We start from the raw sequence: 20,909 nt of genomic DNA, 5'->3' as shown, positions 1-20,909 counted from the left end.
TGTCCGTAAATCGAGATTCTGAAAAATGTTTGAAGCAAGCGTTGTTGTTTTGTATCAGGTAAAGGCCTTCTGTTCGTCCGAAGTTTGTCACAATCAAAAAACTTATTTCTTATATCCTAACTTCCGCACACAGCAGTCTAAACACAGTTTGCTTATCATCGCCATTAGAGCCCTTTTGTTTTTTAATGTCCTCCTCAGTTTCACGTTTTGACAAACCATCGGCGTATTTGTACAAACCCACTACAATAGGCCGAATATGACGAATATTATCATTCATGAATATGAATACTTTAATAATATTTTTCATTAATGTCTCATTGCTGGCCAAGTTAGATAGCTTTATCTTTTATACTTCCGGAGATATTACAGTGTGAAAATTCGAGCTGGGTGCTCCCTTTAATGGACGAAATGACTTGGGTCAACAAAACCTTAACATCAAATTTGGGTTTTGTGGTACTTTTCCTTTTCGCATTTTTCACCAAACTAAAACTATTTCCTACCAACCAGGGCATCGTGGCTGCTGTGAAGGAAGGCTTCGGCTTCATCAAGTGCGTGGAGCGCGATTCGCGTCTCTTCTTTCACTGCTGTGAGCTGCTCGATCCTACTCACCACATCCGGATGTCCGACGAGGTTGAGTTCACCGTGCTGCTGGATCCAGTCGCTGAGAAACAGAGGTAATTTGCGGCGAACGTGGACCTGTCTATTGTTCTTGGCATTACTGATATATCGATATGTATTGGCTCAACGATAATAATAAAAAATTGGGCAGTTACTATGAAACTATTACTTTTTCCTGGATAAAACAGATTTTCTATGTTTTTTGGTTGCAAATTTGCCTCCTATTTAATGTTTATATAAAAAAATCGCCATTGCGTATCGATTGCCAAAAAAAATCGATTATTGTTATCGGTCCAAAAAAGTATTATTGGCGGGTTTCTACTTTTAACTCGAACTCGTAATATCTCATTTTAATCTGCTTTTAAAACTTTTTTTTTAATTTGTGCTTTCTACGTGTTGACGGGGGCCAGTGGTTGTCAGACAAAAACCGTGTTAAAGTTTAGCGAAGTTTGACTTCCTGCACAATGAAGCGTGGTAATGCCAAAAAGTAATCGAAATATAATTTTTTTTAATAGAATGCACGCAACCAGAATTCGCCTGCTCTCCAAAGGCAGCGTTATCTTTCACACCGTTACCGACGACATTTATCAGGGAATCGTGGAAACAATTCCTGGCGGTCCTTCGCCGAACGTACCCGCTAAAAGGTGTGTATATTTTGTATAGGTAACGTGCCGTCAGTTATTTATTCTTTTTCAAAAAGAAAGATGAACGATCCATTTCATACAGATTTACAGTTAAATCATTCGAATTTTACAGTATCTTTGAATTTGCAAAAAAGCGAGCAATGGACACATTAATGACGTTAACAGATATATTAATTTAATTAACTTACTTCAGCAATGCCAGCACGTTGTGAATACCAAAATAAACTACAAATCTCCCTGATTTAAGGCCGCAATCATTTTTTGTGCACTTCCTTTTGTGAACACCCCGATCTATAGTGTCTGTTCGGATAAACCAATCTCCGGCATAAAACTGATGAGCAGGAATAAGGTAATACTTTATTAACTGGACTTCGGTGAGACACCTTAAAACCAGTGGTTCTCAACCGGGGTGCCGTGGCGGCCTGGTGTGCCATTTCTAATGCTCAAAGGTGCCGATAGGTATTTTAGAATTTTTAAGAATCTGATTTTTGCTCAATTGTTAAGCTTATTGATACAACTATTTATGTGCGATTAGAGATTATATCAAATCACCTACTTGTTTTAAGTTGATTGGGTTGTTCCAGATCCATTTATAGTGATATTTAAGTAAAATAGTCAACGAAAATTCCAGCGGGTGCCGATAATCTATTTATTATTTTTGAGGGCAAGCCATAAAAGTTGAGAACCACTGCCTTAAACCGTAGACTCGTTTATTTCACGCAGCCCCAACGACTGCCTGTTCAGCCCGGCCCTGGGTCCCAACCCTGGCATTATCGTCTACACTCTCCATAGCGCACCTAGTGACGACGAAGACGCAGATTCCATTGCCCGAATCCCATTCTCAACCAAGGACTTTCGCGAGTGGATGGACGCCCTATCTCTTAAGCAAGGGGACAAGGTAGTAAACATAGTTAGGCCTTATTTTTTTTGTTTAATCTGTCTAACTCTCTGTATCGTATTTTAATTGAATGTGTTGGTTTTGGTTCCTTTGGAAATTATATATTGCTCACCGGCCACTTAGTTTTACTGTCTGATAAGTCTGAACAGTTTGGAGCTGTGGATATTAACCATTATTTATAGACAAGCTGTTGTTAATATATAGTTACTAGTGTTTAGAGGTCAGTATCACTATGAAGTCTACTGTGTTGCGTTTAATTTAGGAACTGTTCGAGTACAAAAACACTATATTAGTGTGGTGTAAAAAAACTCCATTGTTTCTGATTGTTTTTTAAACGACAATGTTTTTGTGTAATGGTTTAAAAGGAGGGATACTGTAAAATAAATTTCTGGTTAAAAGAACGCTTTTTTCCCAATCCATAAGGTATTTTTAAGTATGTGCGTTGTAGTTTACATAATTGGGCGACTTACAGGGATTGGTTCACGATTTGACTCTGATCGTTAAATTTCCACTTGGTGTGTCATATGTTAAGATGATTGAAATAATTTGCTCGTTCGCCTAATTTTGTATCGTCATCTGTAAACGAGAATGTTCGGTTGAATTTGTTAATGAGTTTCTCCGGCGTGTTGCTGTTTAAAAAGTCATAGATTTACAACTTTGGTAAATTTGCCAGGTCGAGTTTAAGATTTGCGAGGTGAAGAGAACCAACGCCCAGAACGCGGTCGACATCCGCCTCGTCACCCGTCGAAGCGCCGACGACCAGCAGATCGGAGCTGGAGCGGCCAGGAGGACCTTTTCCTCTTCTCTTTCCTCCTCCTCTCTTAAGCTCGCGCCGCTCTTCGAGGAGACTTCCTCTGCATCATCCGGACCCGATAATTGGACGCCACAAAAAGACGGTTTAAATATTGTTCTTTTCTGTGATTTTTTGTTCAGTTTTTATAATGTGGTAACATGAATTGAACATCTATGCAGCGTTTGGAGTTTACAAATGTATCCAAAAATGTCTAAAACAGTTTTTACTTGTTAGCTTACTTGTTGGAGAAGGCATTGTTCAAATTGAACCAGTAAAATGTACTGAATAGTAAACACACATACACACTGCTCATAGTGCTCTGAAAGAGAAAATGCTCAAAAAAACGAATTTAGCGTGTTGTTCTGTTACCCTTGCCCTACATTTTGCAGTTCAACTGCCGTCTGCATTCAAGCTTGACAGCGTGCCCGTGAAGAAACAATCGCCAGCCGCTCGAGATACAAGGTACGAACATATTCAGCAAAGCGAAAACTTTGATGATTTCATATCTAGCAATAGGTTCCAGAACTGGACTACAAGAACTTTAAGAAGTTCTTAGTGTGCACAATAGCGATGCTTTTATGTATGTGCATTGTGCATTGTGCATGTGGCGGCGTTGTAATATCTTTAGCCAATTACCTTAGTGTTTGGGGCAAAATGGCATACAGGCATACATGTCCAATACTGTGACTTGCAATTCCATACTGATTGCAAACTTTTATACAACGCAATCCTTTACAAACAATACGAAAAATGTAAAACATAAAGTATGCATTAATAATTAATTTAACTGTACGTCCAATCCCGCGGTACATGGATTACATCCATCTTATCCGTCAAACATTGCGCGTTAGACATCGGCTTGATGCCGATAGCACCATAGTATAAGATGTGTGACGATTTTTTGCCAGGTTATAATTTCTTCTCTTTCGGACTTGCAAAAATTAATTTTAAGCTCTAAATAGTTCCGTAATGCTCGTTCTTGCCAGAGTTACGACCCCATTAAAACGACAGATTGCCAAAATCCGTTCACGGACGATGACCCTTATATCCTGTCTTAAATATATACATTCATTGCTATGTCGTACGAAACGTTGCCACATTCAAACTAAGTATAAAACTAAACCTGGTAACAGCAGCACGCATTGCGCACACAGGACTACGCTACCGGTGAACCTTGAAACTGGAGGCACCGATTTAAAAGAAACCAAGAGCCCAGTCGCCGTCAACGAACCGTTGGCTAACAACGTCAGTGGTAAAAATACAACCAGCTCCAACGTTACCGACCAAATCGAGAAGATGGACATCTCAATTGAGCGCGAACCTGCACCGAAGGTGGGTGTTTTTGCTATACACTTAAAAAAACTAAATTCACGTGATTTTTGGTTTTATCCTCTATCACTGGTCACAAGTTACCTTTGTTTAAGTTGTACATTATGTTCGTTTAGCAATTACACCAAAATATTCATATGGTTGTGTAGTATTTATAATTAGGTTTTGAATATTCCTCAGTAGTTTCCATCCTGGGCGTCGCAAGAGGTTGTCTTGGGGGTCGTCGTGCATTATTTGTTAAACGAAAAATTGACAAAGAAGAAAAAACAAGCAATATAAACTGAAAATTTAGCAGTACGAGCATGGTCAAACTTTTGTGTTAATGATATTTGGTTCAGTAAACCAGACGTTTTTATGACGTCACGATTCTTATTTTCAGTAAATGGCCGAATCATAGCTCCAGTCTAAATGCCTTTCTAAATAAAACCCGTTTTGCGACACTCGATAAAATGTAACAGCATTGATACACATTTGAATGCTCTGTTGCAACATTGTTTCCCACTTGAATAATTCAGAAAAAAGAGAGATAATATAAAAATTAAAACATACCCGAAATTTCAACTTAAGAAATTCCTCTATTTTCCGTCTATCGTTGATGAATAATGACGTCTTAAAAAGTGACGGGTATCACGTCATAAAATAGTTATTTGTAATGACGTCATAAAAAATAATTAGACACAACCAATTATGCAAAGCGAATACGTGCGACGTGCGTCGAAATCTTGTGCAATCGTTAACTTCAGGCGAAAAACTAAACCAAGGACATTCAACTTTTTACCAAAACTTTCGAAAGTGCGTTAAAACATAACAAAATTATTGTTTTCTTGCCTACTACCCTCTATTCGCACCTGATAAGTGATACGGAAACTTTTTAAATAATTGTAAAAGAATAATAATTATACCCATATAATCAAACATGTTATACGTTCCTCATCACTTATCTCTAATTAAACAAACCCTAATGGTAGGAATAGGATAATTAATGTCTCAAACAATGAGGGACAAAATCAATTAGGTCGCTGGACCGCTATTTTACCACCCTGAGCTAGTGGTAGCATTCTTAAGAGGTTAGAAGCGATTTTATTGTCGGTTTATTACGCTTTACAACACAGCTATCGACTTTGTTTAAAGAGCTACTCATTGATGCTGCTTTTCCGGGGCTGAAGACACAAGCTTTTGTTTCTTAGTTGCCATTAATAACAGGTCATTTTAATTCCGGCTATCGCGATGATTTAATTCGGATGTTAGCCCGTTCCAGGTAATGACCAACAAAGAATTAATGAACGTATTTCTGCAAAAAGAAAACCCTCTGTTGTTGGCACCCCGCCTTCCATTCATATTCTTATATTAATTTAGGAAAGTTTGTCTTAGTTTTGTCCTTTGTTTGTTTGATAAAGTCACTCCTTCAAAATAAACACAATGGATGTCAGTAATATCTATTATATACCATTCAAGGACTGGACAACACAATGAGGCTGCTTTCATTTATATATATTAGTAAAGAGATTTGTGTGTGTGTGTGTCACACAGCTCGCTTATGGTGCGTTGACGTCAAAACGGGCATTTTGGACGTTTATTGTGGGCCGATCTGTTTCACGTTTCTTGACGATTCCCGACTGAATATGTCACGGTTTTCTTTACACACATACAATCAGCGACAAATAGTTAAGGGACAATCAGCGCCTTTTTTGTTTCGAAAATAGGCTACACGCAAATTTTATTTTTAAACGGAATAATTTTACTTTGCACGCAGTTCGTTAGCGGCATTGAGCGTTTTTGCCTAATTGATTTTTGCTAGGGTTTCGCTCGCTACGTAAAATATGTGAGACCGGCTTAGTCATTATTTGCGTGATGTTATAAACTATATTTACTGTGTGTGGCAACGGCAATTATAATGCAACGTTTAGGTCAGCCGCGGTTCCCAAACTAGGGTCCAACTGGGGTCCGTACCACAGTTTCAAACGGTCCGCGATAAGAAATAGTCTTAAGCTTTTTAAACAATACGCTTTAGCGAATGTTTTTAAACATTATATCTGTCATCATTATAGTCTTTAGTTATGCTTCATTATTTGATAATATAGCGTTTTTTATGATGTCTCTTGTGACATCATAAAGCATCTGTTATGATATACTACTTGCTATCAGCGTTCGCATTTCAGTAGAAAGTTGTTACACATTGGAAAGAATCGTGGCTGCACTAGTGATAGTGTACTACAAAAAAACATGGGTCAATTGACCCTTGAATGTTTGTAGGGCCGCGAAATATCAAAATAATGGCAAAGAGTCCACCTAGCAAATTTTTTAGAAAAGTTTGGGAACCCTGGTTTAGTTATATGTAAAAACGGTATGTCATTATAAAGGTAATCTCGCATTATTTAGCCCTTTGACGATGATAAAACGCTATCCATAACATTATTTTTAGTTACTTACATGGTAATTGCCGCATTCGTTTTTTTATCAAGGTCGATATGTGTCTAGCAAATTTACACATAATGTTATTGAACATAAACGTAATATTCAGTAGTAATAAAATAGCCCACAGCATAATTGACGTTTACGTATTGTTTAACCACGAACAGTTCGGATATGTTTCATATATTATCATGCTTTTTAAATTGCGTCGCCGGGATAATTCCAGTAGTTCTCAGCTACCAGTTAGATCAGTGGTTCCTCGCGCCCCTTTTAAGTTTTTAAAAACTTACGCGACTCCTACAATTATATTTATGAAGCATAAACCACATTCAATATATACACATTTCAAAATTGGCAAAATTTAAATTGGGAAAAAATGTAGTCTGGGCGAATTGCATCAAAATTTGGCGAAAATGTCCGGATTTAAGTTTGCACAACAAGCTAAAGTTACACTTTGAGCGTCCATTTAGTTTTATGCGACATCGTTTGACTTATTTTCTTTATGGAAATACTACACGGCCCAGACAACTCTATGCGACCCCCAGGTTGGTAACCACTGAGTTAGGTTAAACTGGTAACTACTAAATTTAACATTGGCAACGCCGGGTATTTATTAGAGTATATTCTAATCTAAACGGCCTGGCTCTTTTCTCCAAGCCTTCTTCGGAGTCACGTGATCGCCTTCTCGGTTGGGTGAGCACGCTGAAGGAGACCTTCGGTTTCATCGAGACTCGAGACCACGGTTCGGAGATTTTCTTCCACTACAGCGAAATGCAGAGCCCAGTGGAACATTACAAGGTCGCCACGCCGGTCTCCTACGTTTGCGAGCTGAAAGGTCTGTACTTATAGTGCGCCGCAAGTTGAAAAAGTTTGAAAATCGTTAGCTTTGGTATGTAATATCCGCCGAATCGTGCGTCTAACAAAAAGACACATTTAAACATTCAAGTTGATTTTATAAACCCTTAGTATCAAGGTTTTTCATTGTTTATCTTATTTAATTTTTGATCGTTATACAACTATAATGTGCAATAGGCTATGAGGCCAGTGCTGCAATTTTTTGGCCAACTTTCTGGCTAACACGATTTTGATGCGTTATACTGATCAGTTATACTATACCTTCGCTTTACTCGTTTCAGAGGAGAAGGCGTACGCTACAAAAGTGGAAATACTCGCCTTAGCTGAGTCGACTTGTGGTGAAGTATTGGACGAAAATATAGTAAAAGGTATTGGAATGTTCGAGGATTTCATAACTCAAAGCAACTATATTCTTCCAAATTGTCGATTTTAGTAGTTCTTTCGAATCAACCCTAAACTTTGACTTTCGACAGCCTTACACACGCTATATAGATACAAAAATTGGTGTTGTAAATTATAGTGTAAAAGTGCTGCAAAAAACAATTTTAAATTTAAAGCGGTCTTTAAAAAAAGTTTTAAATAAAACTAAGTTTTTTTATTAAAACCTTTTTTTAATTTACTGAAAAATAGCAGTGGAAATTGTTAAGCAATATTAACATAGTCCTTTTGAAAGATCGTGTTTGGTTTACAGGCAAAGTGCTTAAACCACTCAAGTCTGTCAATCCGGGTCAGAGCAGTTATCAAGGCCTCATCGAGTACAAGGAAACAAATCAAACAGGTAACCTGGACTTTTTTCGTGTATTTACTGAAGGGTTTTATTTGTTTAAACAGGGCTTTTCGTGGTCATGTTGCTAGACAAATTTAGGAGCGCAGAAATGAAGATAACATAGACCAACTTTTAATTACAAAGTCAAAAGAACTGACCCAATAATATCTAATTCAAAGAAAGTTGTAGAATTCTCCGTTGTGCAATTTACTGTTTGGTCTACGCAGCTTTCAGTTGTCATCGCTGAGTCGTCTGTTTTTCTTTTTCTTTGATTATCTTGGTTGACAAAACATAGCAAACCCTTCGTCATCATATGTCCAGCCTAGTTAAGCCAATGATTGGGCCTTAGCTGTATAATCTATTTCTAATCAGTAGGTTGCGTAACACAACGTCCCAAGACAACGCTACAAACAATTTTACCGCGAAAAGCTAGCACCGGCGTTTCACACATCAACAATGCCCGAAACTTCTGCCATGTTTAATTTAGATTTGCAAAGCTTTATGTTTCTCGTTTATTTTTAGTTTGGTATCGTTATCCGTTCAGGTACTGCGACTGGGGATTTTACCAAACGTTATCCCTTTTTTGCAGATGAAACCACGATCAAAACCATCTTGTTCAGTCCGCTGAGCCTCAGCGACAGGCGCGACTTTATTCAGATTGGCGACAAAGTCACATTCCAGGTTGACATCCATTTGATGCCAGTACCCTATGTTCTCTAATTTTTATCATAGCAATAATTTGAATGACACTTTATTGCGTTAACATCGTTTATTTGCCTTCACTTTTCAGGTGAGCAATGACCCTGCCACAAATGCGCAGAGGGCGGTCAACGTCCGTGTCAGCAGAGAGACGGTCCGCGCTACTGTTGACAGCATCAAGGGCGACGTGAGTATATATCCACCTCTATAGTCGGTTGCTTCATGCTACATTGACAAATTAATGACAAGTCGTGATTTGTTGTTCTCACTAACTTAGCGGCTTTCTAAAATCCAGAACGTGGTCGATTCAGTTAAAGTAAACAAAAACATTTTTTTATCTTTATACCCGTTGTAATGACCCCAAAGTTGGCTAGTATATGTTGAATCCCAAAATCTTGTTTTTATTGTTTCGCTTTTGGTAATTCGTTATTGTCCGTGGTTTTGAGTTTTTTTTTTGTTTTTAAACTGTGTGGGCCACGGTTGACATATGTCAGTAGGCCATAATACAAATATTGTTTTCCAGGCCTTATAAACCTGTCATTAGGGCAAAGATGTAAGCAAGGCTAATTATTGTAAGATCTAAAAGGTAAAAAGGCAATACGGGTTCGTTTGTAACCTATTTATATTGAAACACTGTGTTTCGAAATTCCACCTCAAGTAAGTAACGATAAGGGAACATCTTGGTAACAATTTCTGTTTTTTTTTTTAGTTCGGCTTCATCAACTACGAGGTGAAGGGAGGCGAGTCGAGCGGTGGAAACGGCAAGCTGTTCTTCCACATGTCAGAGGTTCGCGATTCAAGTCAACAGATCTCGGCCGGCTCGACCGTTGAATTCTCGGTCATCTACAACCAGCGAAGCGGTGGGTTGTCGTTTAAACATAAAAATAAAGAAAATACAGAAAACACTGGTTTTTCAAAAAATAAAGAAAATACAGAAAAACACTGGTTATTAATCTTATAATTGACATGACACAAATGCCAAAATTTTATATTTACTTCCTAGTCAAAGTGTTGCGATTTACTTGGCAATAGGTAAAACAACTGTCGCTTGCCAACCAAGTTCGCTTTTAATGCTACGTCACTGCAACTAAAATAAAACGTTCTCCTGATAGAAGGGGCACTTTTATACCCGAAAAATTTTAGTGACTTACATTGGAAAACATGTGTAGAAGTTTACAAAATGTACGTTAATCTGATTGCCGAACTAGAAACATGTGCTTCGAACTAAAAAAAAACGCAAAAGAAAAATCCGTATTGTCTGAAACGCACCACATTTCCGCGGCGGAAATACCCTCCGTGTAAAACTAGTTCGTCGCTGTCCTTGTGTGTAGCACAATCCTCTTAAGGAAACACACTTCGAAATGCTCTGTCGCGCTTTCCTGCACACAGGCAAGTTCTCCGCGTCCCGCGTGCGATTGGCCGACCCAAGCCACCAAGCCAAGCAACAGCGACCAGAGCGTCTGCGACTGAGGAGCACCTGCGACAACACAACAACAGGCCCTGTCGTTAGCGTGGTGCGGATGCCGCGCGGACCCACCGAGAGTGCGACGGTAAGTCCGGCCAGCATCTTCATTCGAATTCAGATATACTGACGATGCCTTTGTTGGCAAAATATATATATATATATATATCTTTTAATTGTGTCTGACCTGAATTACAAGCTGTGCTAGCGTATTTTGAACTATTACTGATCAGGAATTATGGGGTCGACATTTATCCTGCAAGGGTCAAGGTGATTTTTATTATCATATATTCAGTGCATCATTAATCAAAGTCAAATTTTGTGTGATAGATTGATTTAAAAAGTTGTGATAGCAAATTGCCACTTGTATCTGTTTAGGGCTTCGCCCTGGCTCGCAATGTCAACTCTGCAGCGACAGACAACAACAGCATTCCGACTGAAGCCACCGATGCGTAAACTACCGCTGTCGGTCGCAAGCATGGGGACTTTTTGCGTATTTTTGCTGCTACTGCCAGAAAGCGAGGCTCTTTTCACGCATCGTCCAGCACAAAAATAATCCTATTTGCGTTTCATGCAGTTAGTTCCCGTTTTATTTCTTCAAAACAGTCTTTTTTTTTAGTTTACCGCTTCGCACCTTGTGTTGTTGTATTGTAACCTGCAGTACATATATGCATATACAAATAAGCAGAATTTATAGCCGACTTTATTTTCGCTTTTCCCTATACTTTTCTGCCATATTTCGTTCGCGCGGCCCGCTAAGTCTATTCAGCACGTCGTAATTTGGGTTTAAACTTTTTGTTTATTTACAATGTGCCATTTTTAGTTGCTTGATGTTTCTCACCGCCCTAGTATTAATGCAATTTTCGTTCCAAACCTATTTTATTACAAGTGTCGCCACGTCTGCATAGATCCACATGCTCGCGGCGTTTCTGTTTTTTTTTTTGCATCCCGTAGCGGACCAAAAAAAAACGTAATACGATGCATGCCTTTCGAATGGATAATCTGTGTGTTTTTGTACTTGCGTGGCGAACAAATACTCTGCTATGCCCGGGTAAGACACCATTTTCAACACGAGTCACCGCCATTGTCTTCATTCCAACGTGAGCCAACGCCAGCGCCGCTGCGCTTGTTACAAATCTTAGTCTTGTTACGTGAGGTCGTCCCTATAAACTTGAAAATATTTAAATCCCCAGGGTGATGCTATATTTTGATCGCCGGCCACAGTATTTCTGTCTAATTCCAATTACTTTTTGCCTTATATTAAACTCTAAATTTCTAACGCAAAATACTTAATAGCCATTTATAACTAAAAATATGCATATTAAAGATACCTGCCCAAAACTCACCAAATCCACGTAAACGATTTTTTCAATTTGTGTAACTACTCGCGTATTTATTTAATTAAACTAGAAAACAATTACTAAACTAATTTACACAGCATTGTGCATTACAATCGTTTTTATAAACGTATAGTGTCTGATTCGTGCTTCGTCAATTGCTTTGCGGCTGTGTAACATACATGAGCATATAAGCTTTACGTTTTAGCATTAACAAAAATCCACGAATCCTTTGATCTCAAACACACTCTAGCAGCAAATCCGCTCTCAGCCACGTGCAGGCTTTCATGACAGACCTGTTTTTTTTATGCAAACCGCTTGTGCATCACGGCAAGGCGTAACGCTTACCAGTATATGACCCCAAGGTTTTATTTTTATCGATACTTTATTACTTTGGCGAAACGACCGACAATGAAATGTAAGTGCGCAAACTGCAGGAACTATTAAAAACGAAGCGACCGCCGCTGTTACAAAGCCGTTTGCTTTTATGCCGGCAAAAATCCCAACAAAACCAAACCGTGCCATTTTAATTCAATCTTAAACACTTCGCCACTTATCAGCAGCAAGCTATATTTGTTATTTTTATTTACTATCAGTTAAAACCAAGCTTATACTTTTTTTTACATTCACTGTGTCACATTTAAGTCGCTCAGCCAGCGTGTGCTGTAAGTACCACAGCGACCCATATAGCATCAATAAGTTTTCAATTGCTGTTTAGTTACCTTTTCTACGTTTCGGTTCAAGTGCAACACTATTCTCGCCTGATTCCGGTGTTTGCCTCGCCACTAATATCCGCCGCTTTTTCACGCGTGAGTGTGTGTATGCATTTTTGGAATATGTGGTGCTATTTTTTTCACCTTTGTAATATTATACAAATTTTGTTTTGTTGTCACTGTCAATTAATGCGTTTTGGAGTTACTTTGTTGTTTTGGTTTTTCGCAAAAATGCGCAAATGTATTCATTTATACCCGTCGTGTCAACGGCGCTGATCTTTTTTCAGCACGTTTTTTGTTTCGTTGGTTAAAATTAAAAAACTCCATTAAAAAGCTGTTCTAACACAAGTTGTTTTTCATTCCTCACTTAGTTTCCATACTGTACACTTTCCCAGTTGGGGAGTTGTCGGGCAAAATAGCTATTATACTCGTAATTTCATTACAATATTTTATTATTCCAGACAATGCTTTAATTTATCCATTTTAGATTTGCTTGATTATTATTTTTTTACATTTGTTTCAAATAATTCGCCGAAAAATGTCTGGTTCTTCACCATACAGAAGCAACTAGCTGTTGGAAACAGATTATGTTCATACACATGGCATAACATACTGCGTGCTGTGATACACCGGTGTTCCTAGACCCTGGCCTAGAAAGATTCTAAAGTGTACCGAGCAACTTTTTGTAAATTAATAATAACTTGTTTGTATCACAAATTGCAATATAGAAAAAAAACATACGAGATGTACACTAGCCAGAAGATAACTGATATAATAACAGCATGATATTTACTTACTACAGCCGCGTAGTTTATGTTACAGGGAAGTTCTAACCGTATGGTTTTGCAAATAAGTTGCCGCAAGTTGGTTTTCATTTGAGTGTGCCGTAGGCCAAAAAAGTTTTAGCTAAATCAGGGGTTAGTACAAAATTCCCAGGAACAAACGCTTTTCGCCGTATTACAGATATTTCTAAATGAAGATGACTAAACTAGCGCTTACAATGATAAATAGCACGACCGTCGTTTCTGTGCAAAACTTGCTGTGGCTCTGGACGCGTGTGTGTTTCCCTTCTAATGACGTTTAGCAAGTGGTCAAAGTCCATAGACAGTAGGCCTACTTTTAACTGCCAAACAAAAGACCGCCTGGAAAGTAAAGAGCTTGTTTAGCAAGTTACAGGCGGGAAAATCGAAATCAAATTGTTCGTCATCGTTATATGGTGACAAAATGTTTAGAAAACAACCCCTACTCTGCGTCAACGTTTCTAAACCATTTGAACATGGCGGTTACAACATTTTCAAGCGCTTAACGTCCAACCTGTTGCCTGACTAGATAAATAATTTTAAACTTTTTCTTTGTTTTTGAAAACATGCAGTACCGGTGCAAACTACGAAAGTGGACTTTTGTTTACAACGTTTTAGCATTAAATTAACCAACGCAACGAGCCACTGACGCAAACATCTTTGTGAGTTGACGCGACCTGTTGCGCAATAAACCGGCGAGCGTGTTCTCTTCTATCATGCTATTTATTTCCCACGAGCACGAGTTGATCACGCAGTCGGCGCCTGGTTTTGTTTCGTAACCATGCTTTCTTTGTTGTTGAGTTAGAAGTAAATCGTTTTAGGAACTTTAAAAAAACACATGCATTTCTCGCAATCTTGACCCATGTTCATATCGTCTAGGCTAGGGCAGCAAATTTTTTCAGGTTTTTTTTTGCAGGCAAAATGTCAAATGCCGCACAACTGGAGAAAAACGCCAGGCAGAAGTAGCTGCGCAGTCTTGCTCGTTGAGAGAGATATTATGTCGGTTTGGTTGGCTTCCAGTTAAAAGACAGTTTTTCTCCAACTTCTTTGTTTTGCGTTACTTTCTATTGTTTTTTTCATTAATTTATTCTTAAACTAAGTAATTAATTGACTGTACACTGTACAGCGGTTAAAAGAATTATTATGAGTGGCAGTATAGTGCAGTGTTTCTTAAAGTGGTGAATGGCTCATCCCAGGGTGAATAAAATTTTTGCAGGGGTGAACCAACCAAAAGGGGTGAATAAGGGTGACCGAAAGGAGCATCCTATAGTTATAGTAAACAACTTTCTGAAGTAAATCGACTACTGAACTGTTGTTTTTAGGTGTTTGTTTGCTTGCTGTAATAGTTAAGTGGTTTGCACTGAGTGTATAAATTAGACTTACCATATGTCCTCTTTTAGGAGGATTTGTCCCCTTTTCTCAAGTAAACTGAATGGTCCTCCGAGGACGCTCAAAAATGCCCGAATGTCCCCTTTTTCGCATTTCGAGTTAGTTGCTTATACTTTTATTAAGACTTTTAGACGAGACATTGTATTTACTTTCAAAAAATACTTAAGCCATGAAAGATGCTAAATTTCTGGTTTAAAAAGGGTTTCTAGGGGGGGATCCAAGCAATTCGTAGGGGGGGAGGCGAGCTCTAAGTTAATACTTTAATTTTTTGCTATGATTCTAATGGTATCGTTTTGGTTGTACACCACTCCTACAGCACTGTACAAACTCTGTTTTTGCCAACTTTAACATTAAAACTGCCAAAAAAAATTTGCGAATCTTCTGTTATCTAATTTTGTTTACTTTGTTGAGTACAAAGTGTCTTTGAGTGTCATTGCATGTTTTCATATCATCGAAGGTATAACGGCCCTATTTAATTATAATTTTTCTAACTTATAGATAAACGATAAATGTCATCATCCACCGTTTGAACTATTTTTCATCCATATTTTATATAATTGGATAACAGGCTAGCAACAGAGGGACGAAATGTTTTGCGAAAAGCCTCCTGATTTTACAGTTTACCGCCAATTTAACCAATTAAATCCAATTTTTTTCGCGCTTCGCACGACCGACCACAAACTTTACTATTTTCAAGTTGTCTCAGTGATATTGAATTAAAAATTTAGAATTACTTTTCTTAGGGGTGCAAGTCATAGGAAAATTAAAAAAGGGTGCCGCTGCTGAAAAAAAGTTGTGGATATGGCATGTATTTCTCAAATGTAACAATTCTATTTTCGTTTTACATGAAGGCAAAAAATTGTCCTCTTTTTGGGTGCTAAAAATACGGTATCCCTAGTATAAGTACAACAATTTGGTGACTTTGTTTTGTGCTTTTGTTGCTTCATATTTCTGGACTCGAGAAATTGTAGATTTTCAATGGTAAACTAAGCTTGAGCTGATCTTAACAAAAATCAAAACAATCTAAGTCATTTTGTGCTGTTATATATAGGCGAGATAGTTTTATCATATCATGAGACAAGGGTGAATGAAATCTGGACATAGATGCTAGGGGTGAACGAAACTAAAAAAGTTTAAGAAGCACTGGTATAGTGTATTACGTATTACCAGCTAGTCAAATTGCTATACGTCTGTATTATTTTGCGAGTTTCGTGTTGGTGGCAGATTTATTTGCTGTGTGCATTCCGCGTCAGAGCAATGTTACTATCACCCTAGTGCAGGGGTTCCCGACCGGGGGTACTCATACCCCTTGGCGATACGAGATTGAACATCAAGGGGTACAAAGATCCTTGGGCCACAGAGCAGCTTTTCGAACAGATTTAACAGTACAGTTTTATTTTGGAATTGTAAATTACATTATGCCTTTACGCTCTTTGCATTAAAAAAAAGAACAATTATCCACAAACATTTGTTATTATTTAGTAAGAAACCTCATTGTCTTATAACAATGCGCTATTTAGTGCACCGTCCGTCTTCAAGAGATTAAGAATAGAATATGAATCTACTTGCTGTCAGCAATCAACATCAACCAATCACAAAGTTGGGAACAAAATGCACAAATAAAGGCATTCAATATAGTGTTTCTGTAAATCTGATACAAACTGTCCACAATTATTCACTGGAACTAGAGCAGTGTTTATTAACCTCTTTTACTTGGGGGCGCACCTAGAGACCTATGAAAGGGTGGCGGTGCACCTTGCGAGCGAAGCGAGCGCAAATTTTTTAGGTGTACCATTATTTCTCTTAAATTACCTGCAATTCTGTTATTATATAGGTTTTATAGTTGCATATCTTTAAAGGGACTCGCAGCCTTTAAGACTAAAAACGTTATTATGTCCATTTAAGTCTTATTTCGATTAATTTTGGACTTATTTTGATACTTTTAGGTCTTATCTAGACTATTTTAGATCTTATGCTGTCGTGGTTATTACTGCGAATAAGGCGTTATTACGTTGGTGTTCTTAATCAGGTTTTTGGGTGACCGCTAAGTAGTTTTAAGAGACCGCAAGTGTTTCATTTAAATACCAAAAAGTTGCAAGTCCAAAATTTGGGAAACTGCTGGAGAAATTTGGGGGACCGTTTTTGGAAAAAAACACTGTTCTTAATAGGCCTACTATGGTAGCCTATTATAGATTCTTTATGTCATTTAGATATTGTTGCTTTGTAGGTCTTATTGCGTTTTCTACTAGAAAGGCTTGTAGAATCGATGAGCTAAGCTTAACAGGAAAGTAAAAAAATATATTTTTTTTATATAATAGGACCTAAATTATTTTTTTCCTTTTGCTCACGGCGAACCTGGCAGCCTTCCATGGCGCACCACTGCGCCGTGGCGCACCGATTGAGAAACGCTGAACTAGAGTGTAAAATACAGTATTTGGGGGCACAGAAATCGGTTGTGCCTCCGGAGGTATTGACTGAACAATTTACGAAACAAGGTCTAGAATGCAAAAAAATCTTAAATTTAATATCTTAATTTTCCCTGAGTGAAATTGACCATCGTGTGAGCGAATTTTATCAATAAGGTCGCAATAAATATCCCACAAGAAGTGACAAACAAAACAATTGGCGTTTAATTTCTTTTTGCGATTTGTGTGCGAAATACCTGGTTAACGTTTAATAGAGTTACAAAAATGTAATTTAGCAATATATGTCTGAAAAATTCCATAATCATTTTTTTTTTTGCGTTTTTTTTTATATTCGGCCTTAAAATCAAAATGTGTGTATAATTTTTTTCAAAAAAAATCGGATTGCTTTGAGTAATGTGTAAAAATTTTTGATCGATATCTTGTTCACTTCCGGAGATATAATGCCTCGGAAGTTCGAGCTGCGTACTTCCCTTTGGTACCCCTGCCCTAGTGTTACATGTTAATTAGAGTTTTCTCGTAATCATGTCTATGTTGTCAGCAGTTGAGCTTATGTATTTAAGATAAGCAATCCACTTGCACAGTAACCTTTTTAATCGACTTGAGTACTGTGTAAATGTAAACGGCACTGATATTTGGAAGTGGTATCTGCTTTATGCTAACTTGCTACGCCCTTTTGTTGAAATAACAATATATATCCAACTAACTTCCTCGAGCTCCACAGTGTGCATTCCGATATTGTTAAGATACTCACTGGCACTACACAATCGTCTTAGATTTTGATGTTTTATCCAAATATTTTAGTTGGAGCACATTAATCAGTATATCACTTTGTATTCTGTTGTAGTTTTGCTGCCAAAATAATTAGCTTTGATTGTCCAATAACTAAAAGTTATTAGTTTAGCTTTATAAGTTGCCTACAACACAATGTTTAAGTACCGCTGGTTAATAATTGAAAAACTGGGTTATGTTAGCAATCTCCAGTTGAATAAGATTTTCAATAAATGATACCCAGAATCATTTCCATCTATTATTAAAAAAACATCACACATCAAGCCAACTTTTCCTGGGATTTCTAGTTTTGGGGTCAACTAGTAAAACGATTATGATCAAATAGTTAATTGGCTGGAGACCCGTTTTTTTTATTTTTAATACTATCATCACATACTGGCTTGTGTTCCCCCCAGTCTACAATTCATGGTCATTCAGCAAGGTGTACCCACAGCAACTTTTGTGAAATAAAACACTGATTTCTTAGCATTCATAATGTATAAAGCATCTTGCTAGCCTTCTAGGAATAAGTGCAGTGTTGATTGTTTCCAGAATTAAAAATTTGACTTAAGTTTTGTATTGCGGAGGTTATTGTGTTTTTTTATTGCCAGTTTGTTTTACTTGTTTTTATATGATTTCTGTGTAATCACTTTAATATTCATTTTGAAGAACTGTTTTCTGATGTTTACTTCCATTACAGAAAAATTTGCACAGTATCATCATTAGAAAGTTCCCAAAAAATAACAATGAGCATAAAAAATAGTAGTATTCTCCTACCAATCATTTTGCCATTTCTGTTTTATTGGTCTCAACTCTCAACCAGGGGTTGGCGAACTTTTTGTTGCTATTCTCTTTTAAGAGCCATTGAAGGCCCACCACATAAAACCTTTGCCGCAAGCAGGATAGAAATAATAAGAATATCAAAGCCCATACAGAAGTATTGTTGAAAATGAATAAAGAGTTATTCGAAAGGTTCAAAATGATACCTACTTCTGTATGGGCTTTGATATTCTTATTACGTCTTACTACAACCTCCAACCATTATGCTCCAAGGATAGAAATAATCCATTTTTTTGTGTTTAGGTTGGGGGGCTATGAAACTTCTTAGATTGACATATTAAACCAATTAAATCTAAAAACTGATGTGCAAAGCAGGGGCGTATCCAGAATTTAAAAAGGGGGGGGTCCCGAATTTTGAACTTTGGGAATTCCCCGATTTTTCGTCGGACGTTAATGACGTCATAAAATAGTGACGGATATTACGTCATAAAATAGCGATTGTGATGACGTCATAAATAATACCGCTTAGTGTGCAATCGTTGACCAAGTAAATCGAAAACAAGACCGTGAAATATATGTGATTGATTTTGGTAGATCCATGTACGGGACTAGGCTAAATTACAAGCACGTCTTTCGCCATCTGCAATACTAAACGAAGATCGTTTTCCCGGGTGTTATTCCACCAGCACAACATAAAAACGCCACTTAAATAGTCCTAAAATCAGTGTTGTCAACCTTTTTAAGAAAGGGGACAGCTGGCGAGCTTAGCGAGCGCGATTTTTTTTGGTAAAACGGCATTTCTTATTTTTTTATTGCAAATTTATTGCAAGTTTTATTACATTGCCGAAACTAAAAAATAAAAAAATATGTCCAATATTTTTTAATACGTTTTCCATTTGTCCGCGACGCACTTGGCAGCCCTCTACGGCGCAACGGTAAAACAGCGCTGTTCAAAAGACAGCATTAAAATGTAAACAAAACGGACGTATAAAAGTCATTCGCGCGAAGCGCGAAAATTTTTCGCACTTACGTAGTTAAAATAGTCGAAAAGTATATGAAATGGCACACTGCGAGAAACATCAGCACCGCCTAACTCAACGTTATAAGCGAGAAAAAGGCGGAGACCGCTTGATTTATTGTTGTTAATTGTCGAACACACACTTCCTAATCAGCCAACTTGAACGAATAAGGAAATGCGAGAGAAAAAAATATCCTGCGTTTACGGTCGACCAAACAAAAGACGAAAAAGGCGTTTTGCGTTTGATTTTGGTTTCGCACAGTTTAAGACGCGTGGCCCAATTACATTTAAAAACACGCAGCTTCGGACGGTGAGTTTAAACGCTGACAAAAACGAACAAACAACGATATTGTCACTTACGAAAAGTGGGGGTCTCCCCCAAACTTAAACATTATTAGTCTTATGCTTTATTATTCAATAATATAGTGTTTTTTTATTATGTCTGTTCATGAAGCATATATTTTTCTGTAATAAATGCTATCAGCGAATCGTTGGCATTATTTAGAAAGCTGTTCCATTCGAAAGAATCATGAGTGCACTAGTGTACTACAAAAAAACATGGGTCAACTGACCCCTAAATATTTATAGGGCCGCCAAATATCAAAATAATGCAAAGATTCCACCATGCAAAATTTTTAGAAAAGTTTGGAAACCACTGTGTAACGGTTATAAGTCCCATGTTTCAACATGCCTAGGATGCATAGCCCCTTTGGCTGAACAGAATTAATTAAAAACGATAAAAGTTTGTGTGGACCACCAAACAAGTTTGTATTTACATACATAAACTTGGCTAAAATTTTAGTATGGTGAAAGGACATGGCCTGGTGGCCCTGTGATACAACAATGAGCCCAAAAATCTTAGCCATGCTAACTTTAAAAAATTACAAATGAAATGTACCTGTACGGCTTTCACGCGATACACAACACAACACAAGCACATTATAAACTTGAAATTATAATGAATAGCTTGCAGGTTGCAGCTCTTTAAAATTAGATCAAAGGCCCAAATTCAGTCCGCTACACATTTTGCCACCCACTGGTCTAAACCATGAGAAAGAGTTTAACAAAAGACAAAAATGTTCAAAGTCTAAACAATCCTACCTTGATCATCACCAAATACAGCTTTCACAAAGCTATTAAACTTTAGGTAGCTCGAGGTTTTTTTTTGAAAATAATAATAGTTTTTAATTGAAATAATAATA

At 37.6% G+C, this 20,909-nt stretch overlaps 1 protein-coding gene and 1 long non-coding RNA gene across 2 annotated transcripts in view; one reads left to right on the top strand and one right to left on the bottom strand.

Moving 5' to 3' along the window:
• Positions 1-12,928, top strand: part of LOC146136638 (cold shock domain-containing protein E1-like) — a 29,171-nt gene extending 16,243 nt beyond the window's left edge. Inside the window, exons 15-28 of the mRNA XM_083395185.1 lie at positions 508-674; positions 1,134-1,262; positions 1,986-2,160; positions 2,834-3,056; positions 3,343-3,415; positions 4,108-4,285; positions 7,352-7,529; positions 7,831-7,917; positions 8,241-8,327; positions 8,905-8,996; positions 9,106-9,201; positions 9,724-9,874; positions 10,404-10,564; positions 10,855-12,928. Coding sequence (XP_083251311.1) covers positions 508-674; positions 1,134-1,262; positions 1,986-2,160; positions 2,834-3,056; positions 3,343-3,415; positions 4,108-4,285; positions 7,352-7,529; positions 7,831-7,917; positions 8,241-8,327; positions 8,905-8,996; positions 9,106-9,201; positions 9,724-9,874; positions 10,404-10,564; positions 10,855-10,932 — 1,875 coding nt within the window. The 3' untranslated portion in view covers positions 10,933-12,928. The remainder of the gene's footprint in view (positions 1-507; positions 675-1,133; positions 1,263-1,985; positions 2,161-2,833; positions 3,057-3,342; positions 3,416-4,107; positions 4,286-7,351; positions 7,530-7,830; positions 7,918-8,240; positions 8,328-8,904; positions 8,997-9,105; positions 9,202-9,723; positions 9,875-10,403; positions 10,565-10,854) is intronic.
• Positions 9,727-13,654, bottom strand: LOC146136637 (uncharacterized). Its single transcript, XR_014501566.1, has 3 exons — positions 13,526-13,654; positions 10,284-10,491; positions 9,727-9,857 (listed from the first exon to the last, which is right to left on the bottom strand). It is a non-coding gene; the product is annotated as an uncharacterized LOC146136637 (long non-coding RNA).
• Positions 13,655-20,909: the final 7,255 nt, after the last annotated feature.

Source organism: Ascidiella aspersa, chromosome 8 (genome assembly GCF_963924565.1).
Source record: "Ascidiella aspersa chromosome 8, kaAscAspe10.2, whole genome shotgun sequence".
NCBI lineage: Eukaryota > Metazoa > Chordata > Ascidiacea > Phlebobranchia > Ascidiidae > Ascidiella > Ascidiella aspersa.
The sequence above is the reverse complement of the archived record's forward strand: the minus strand, read 5'-3'. Positions and strand labels throughout refer to the sequence as shown.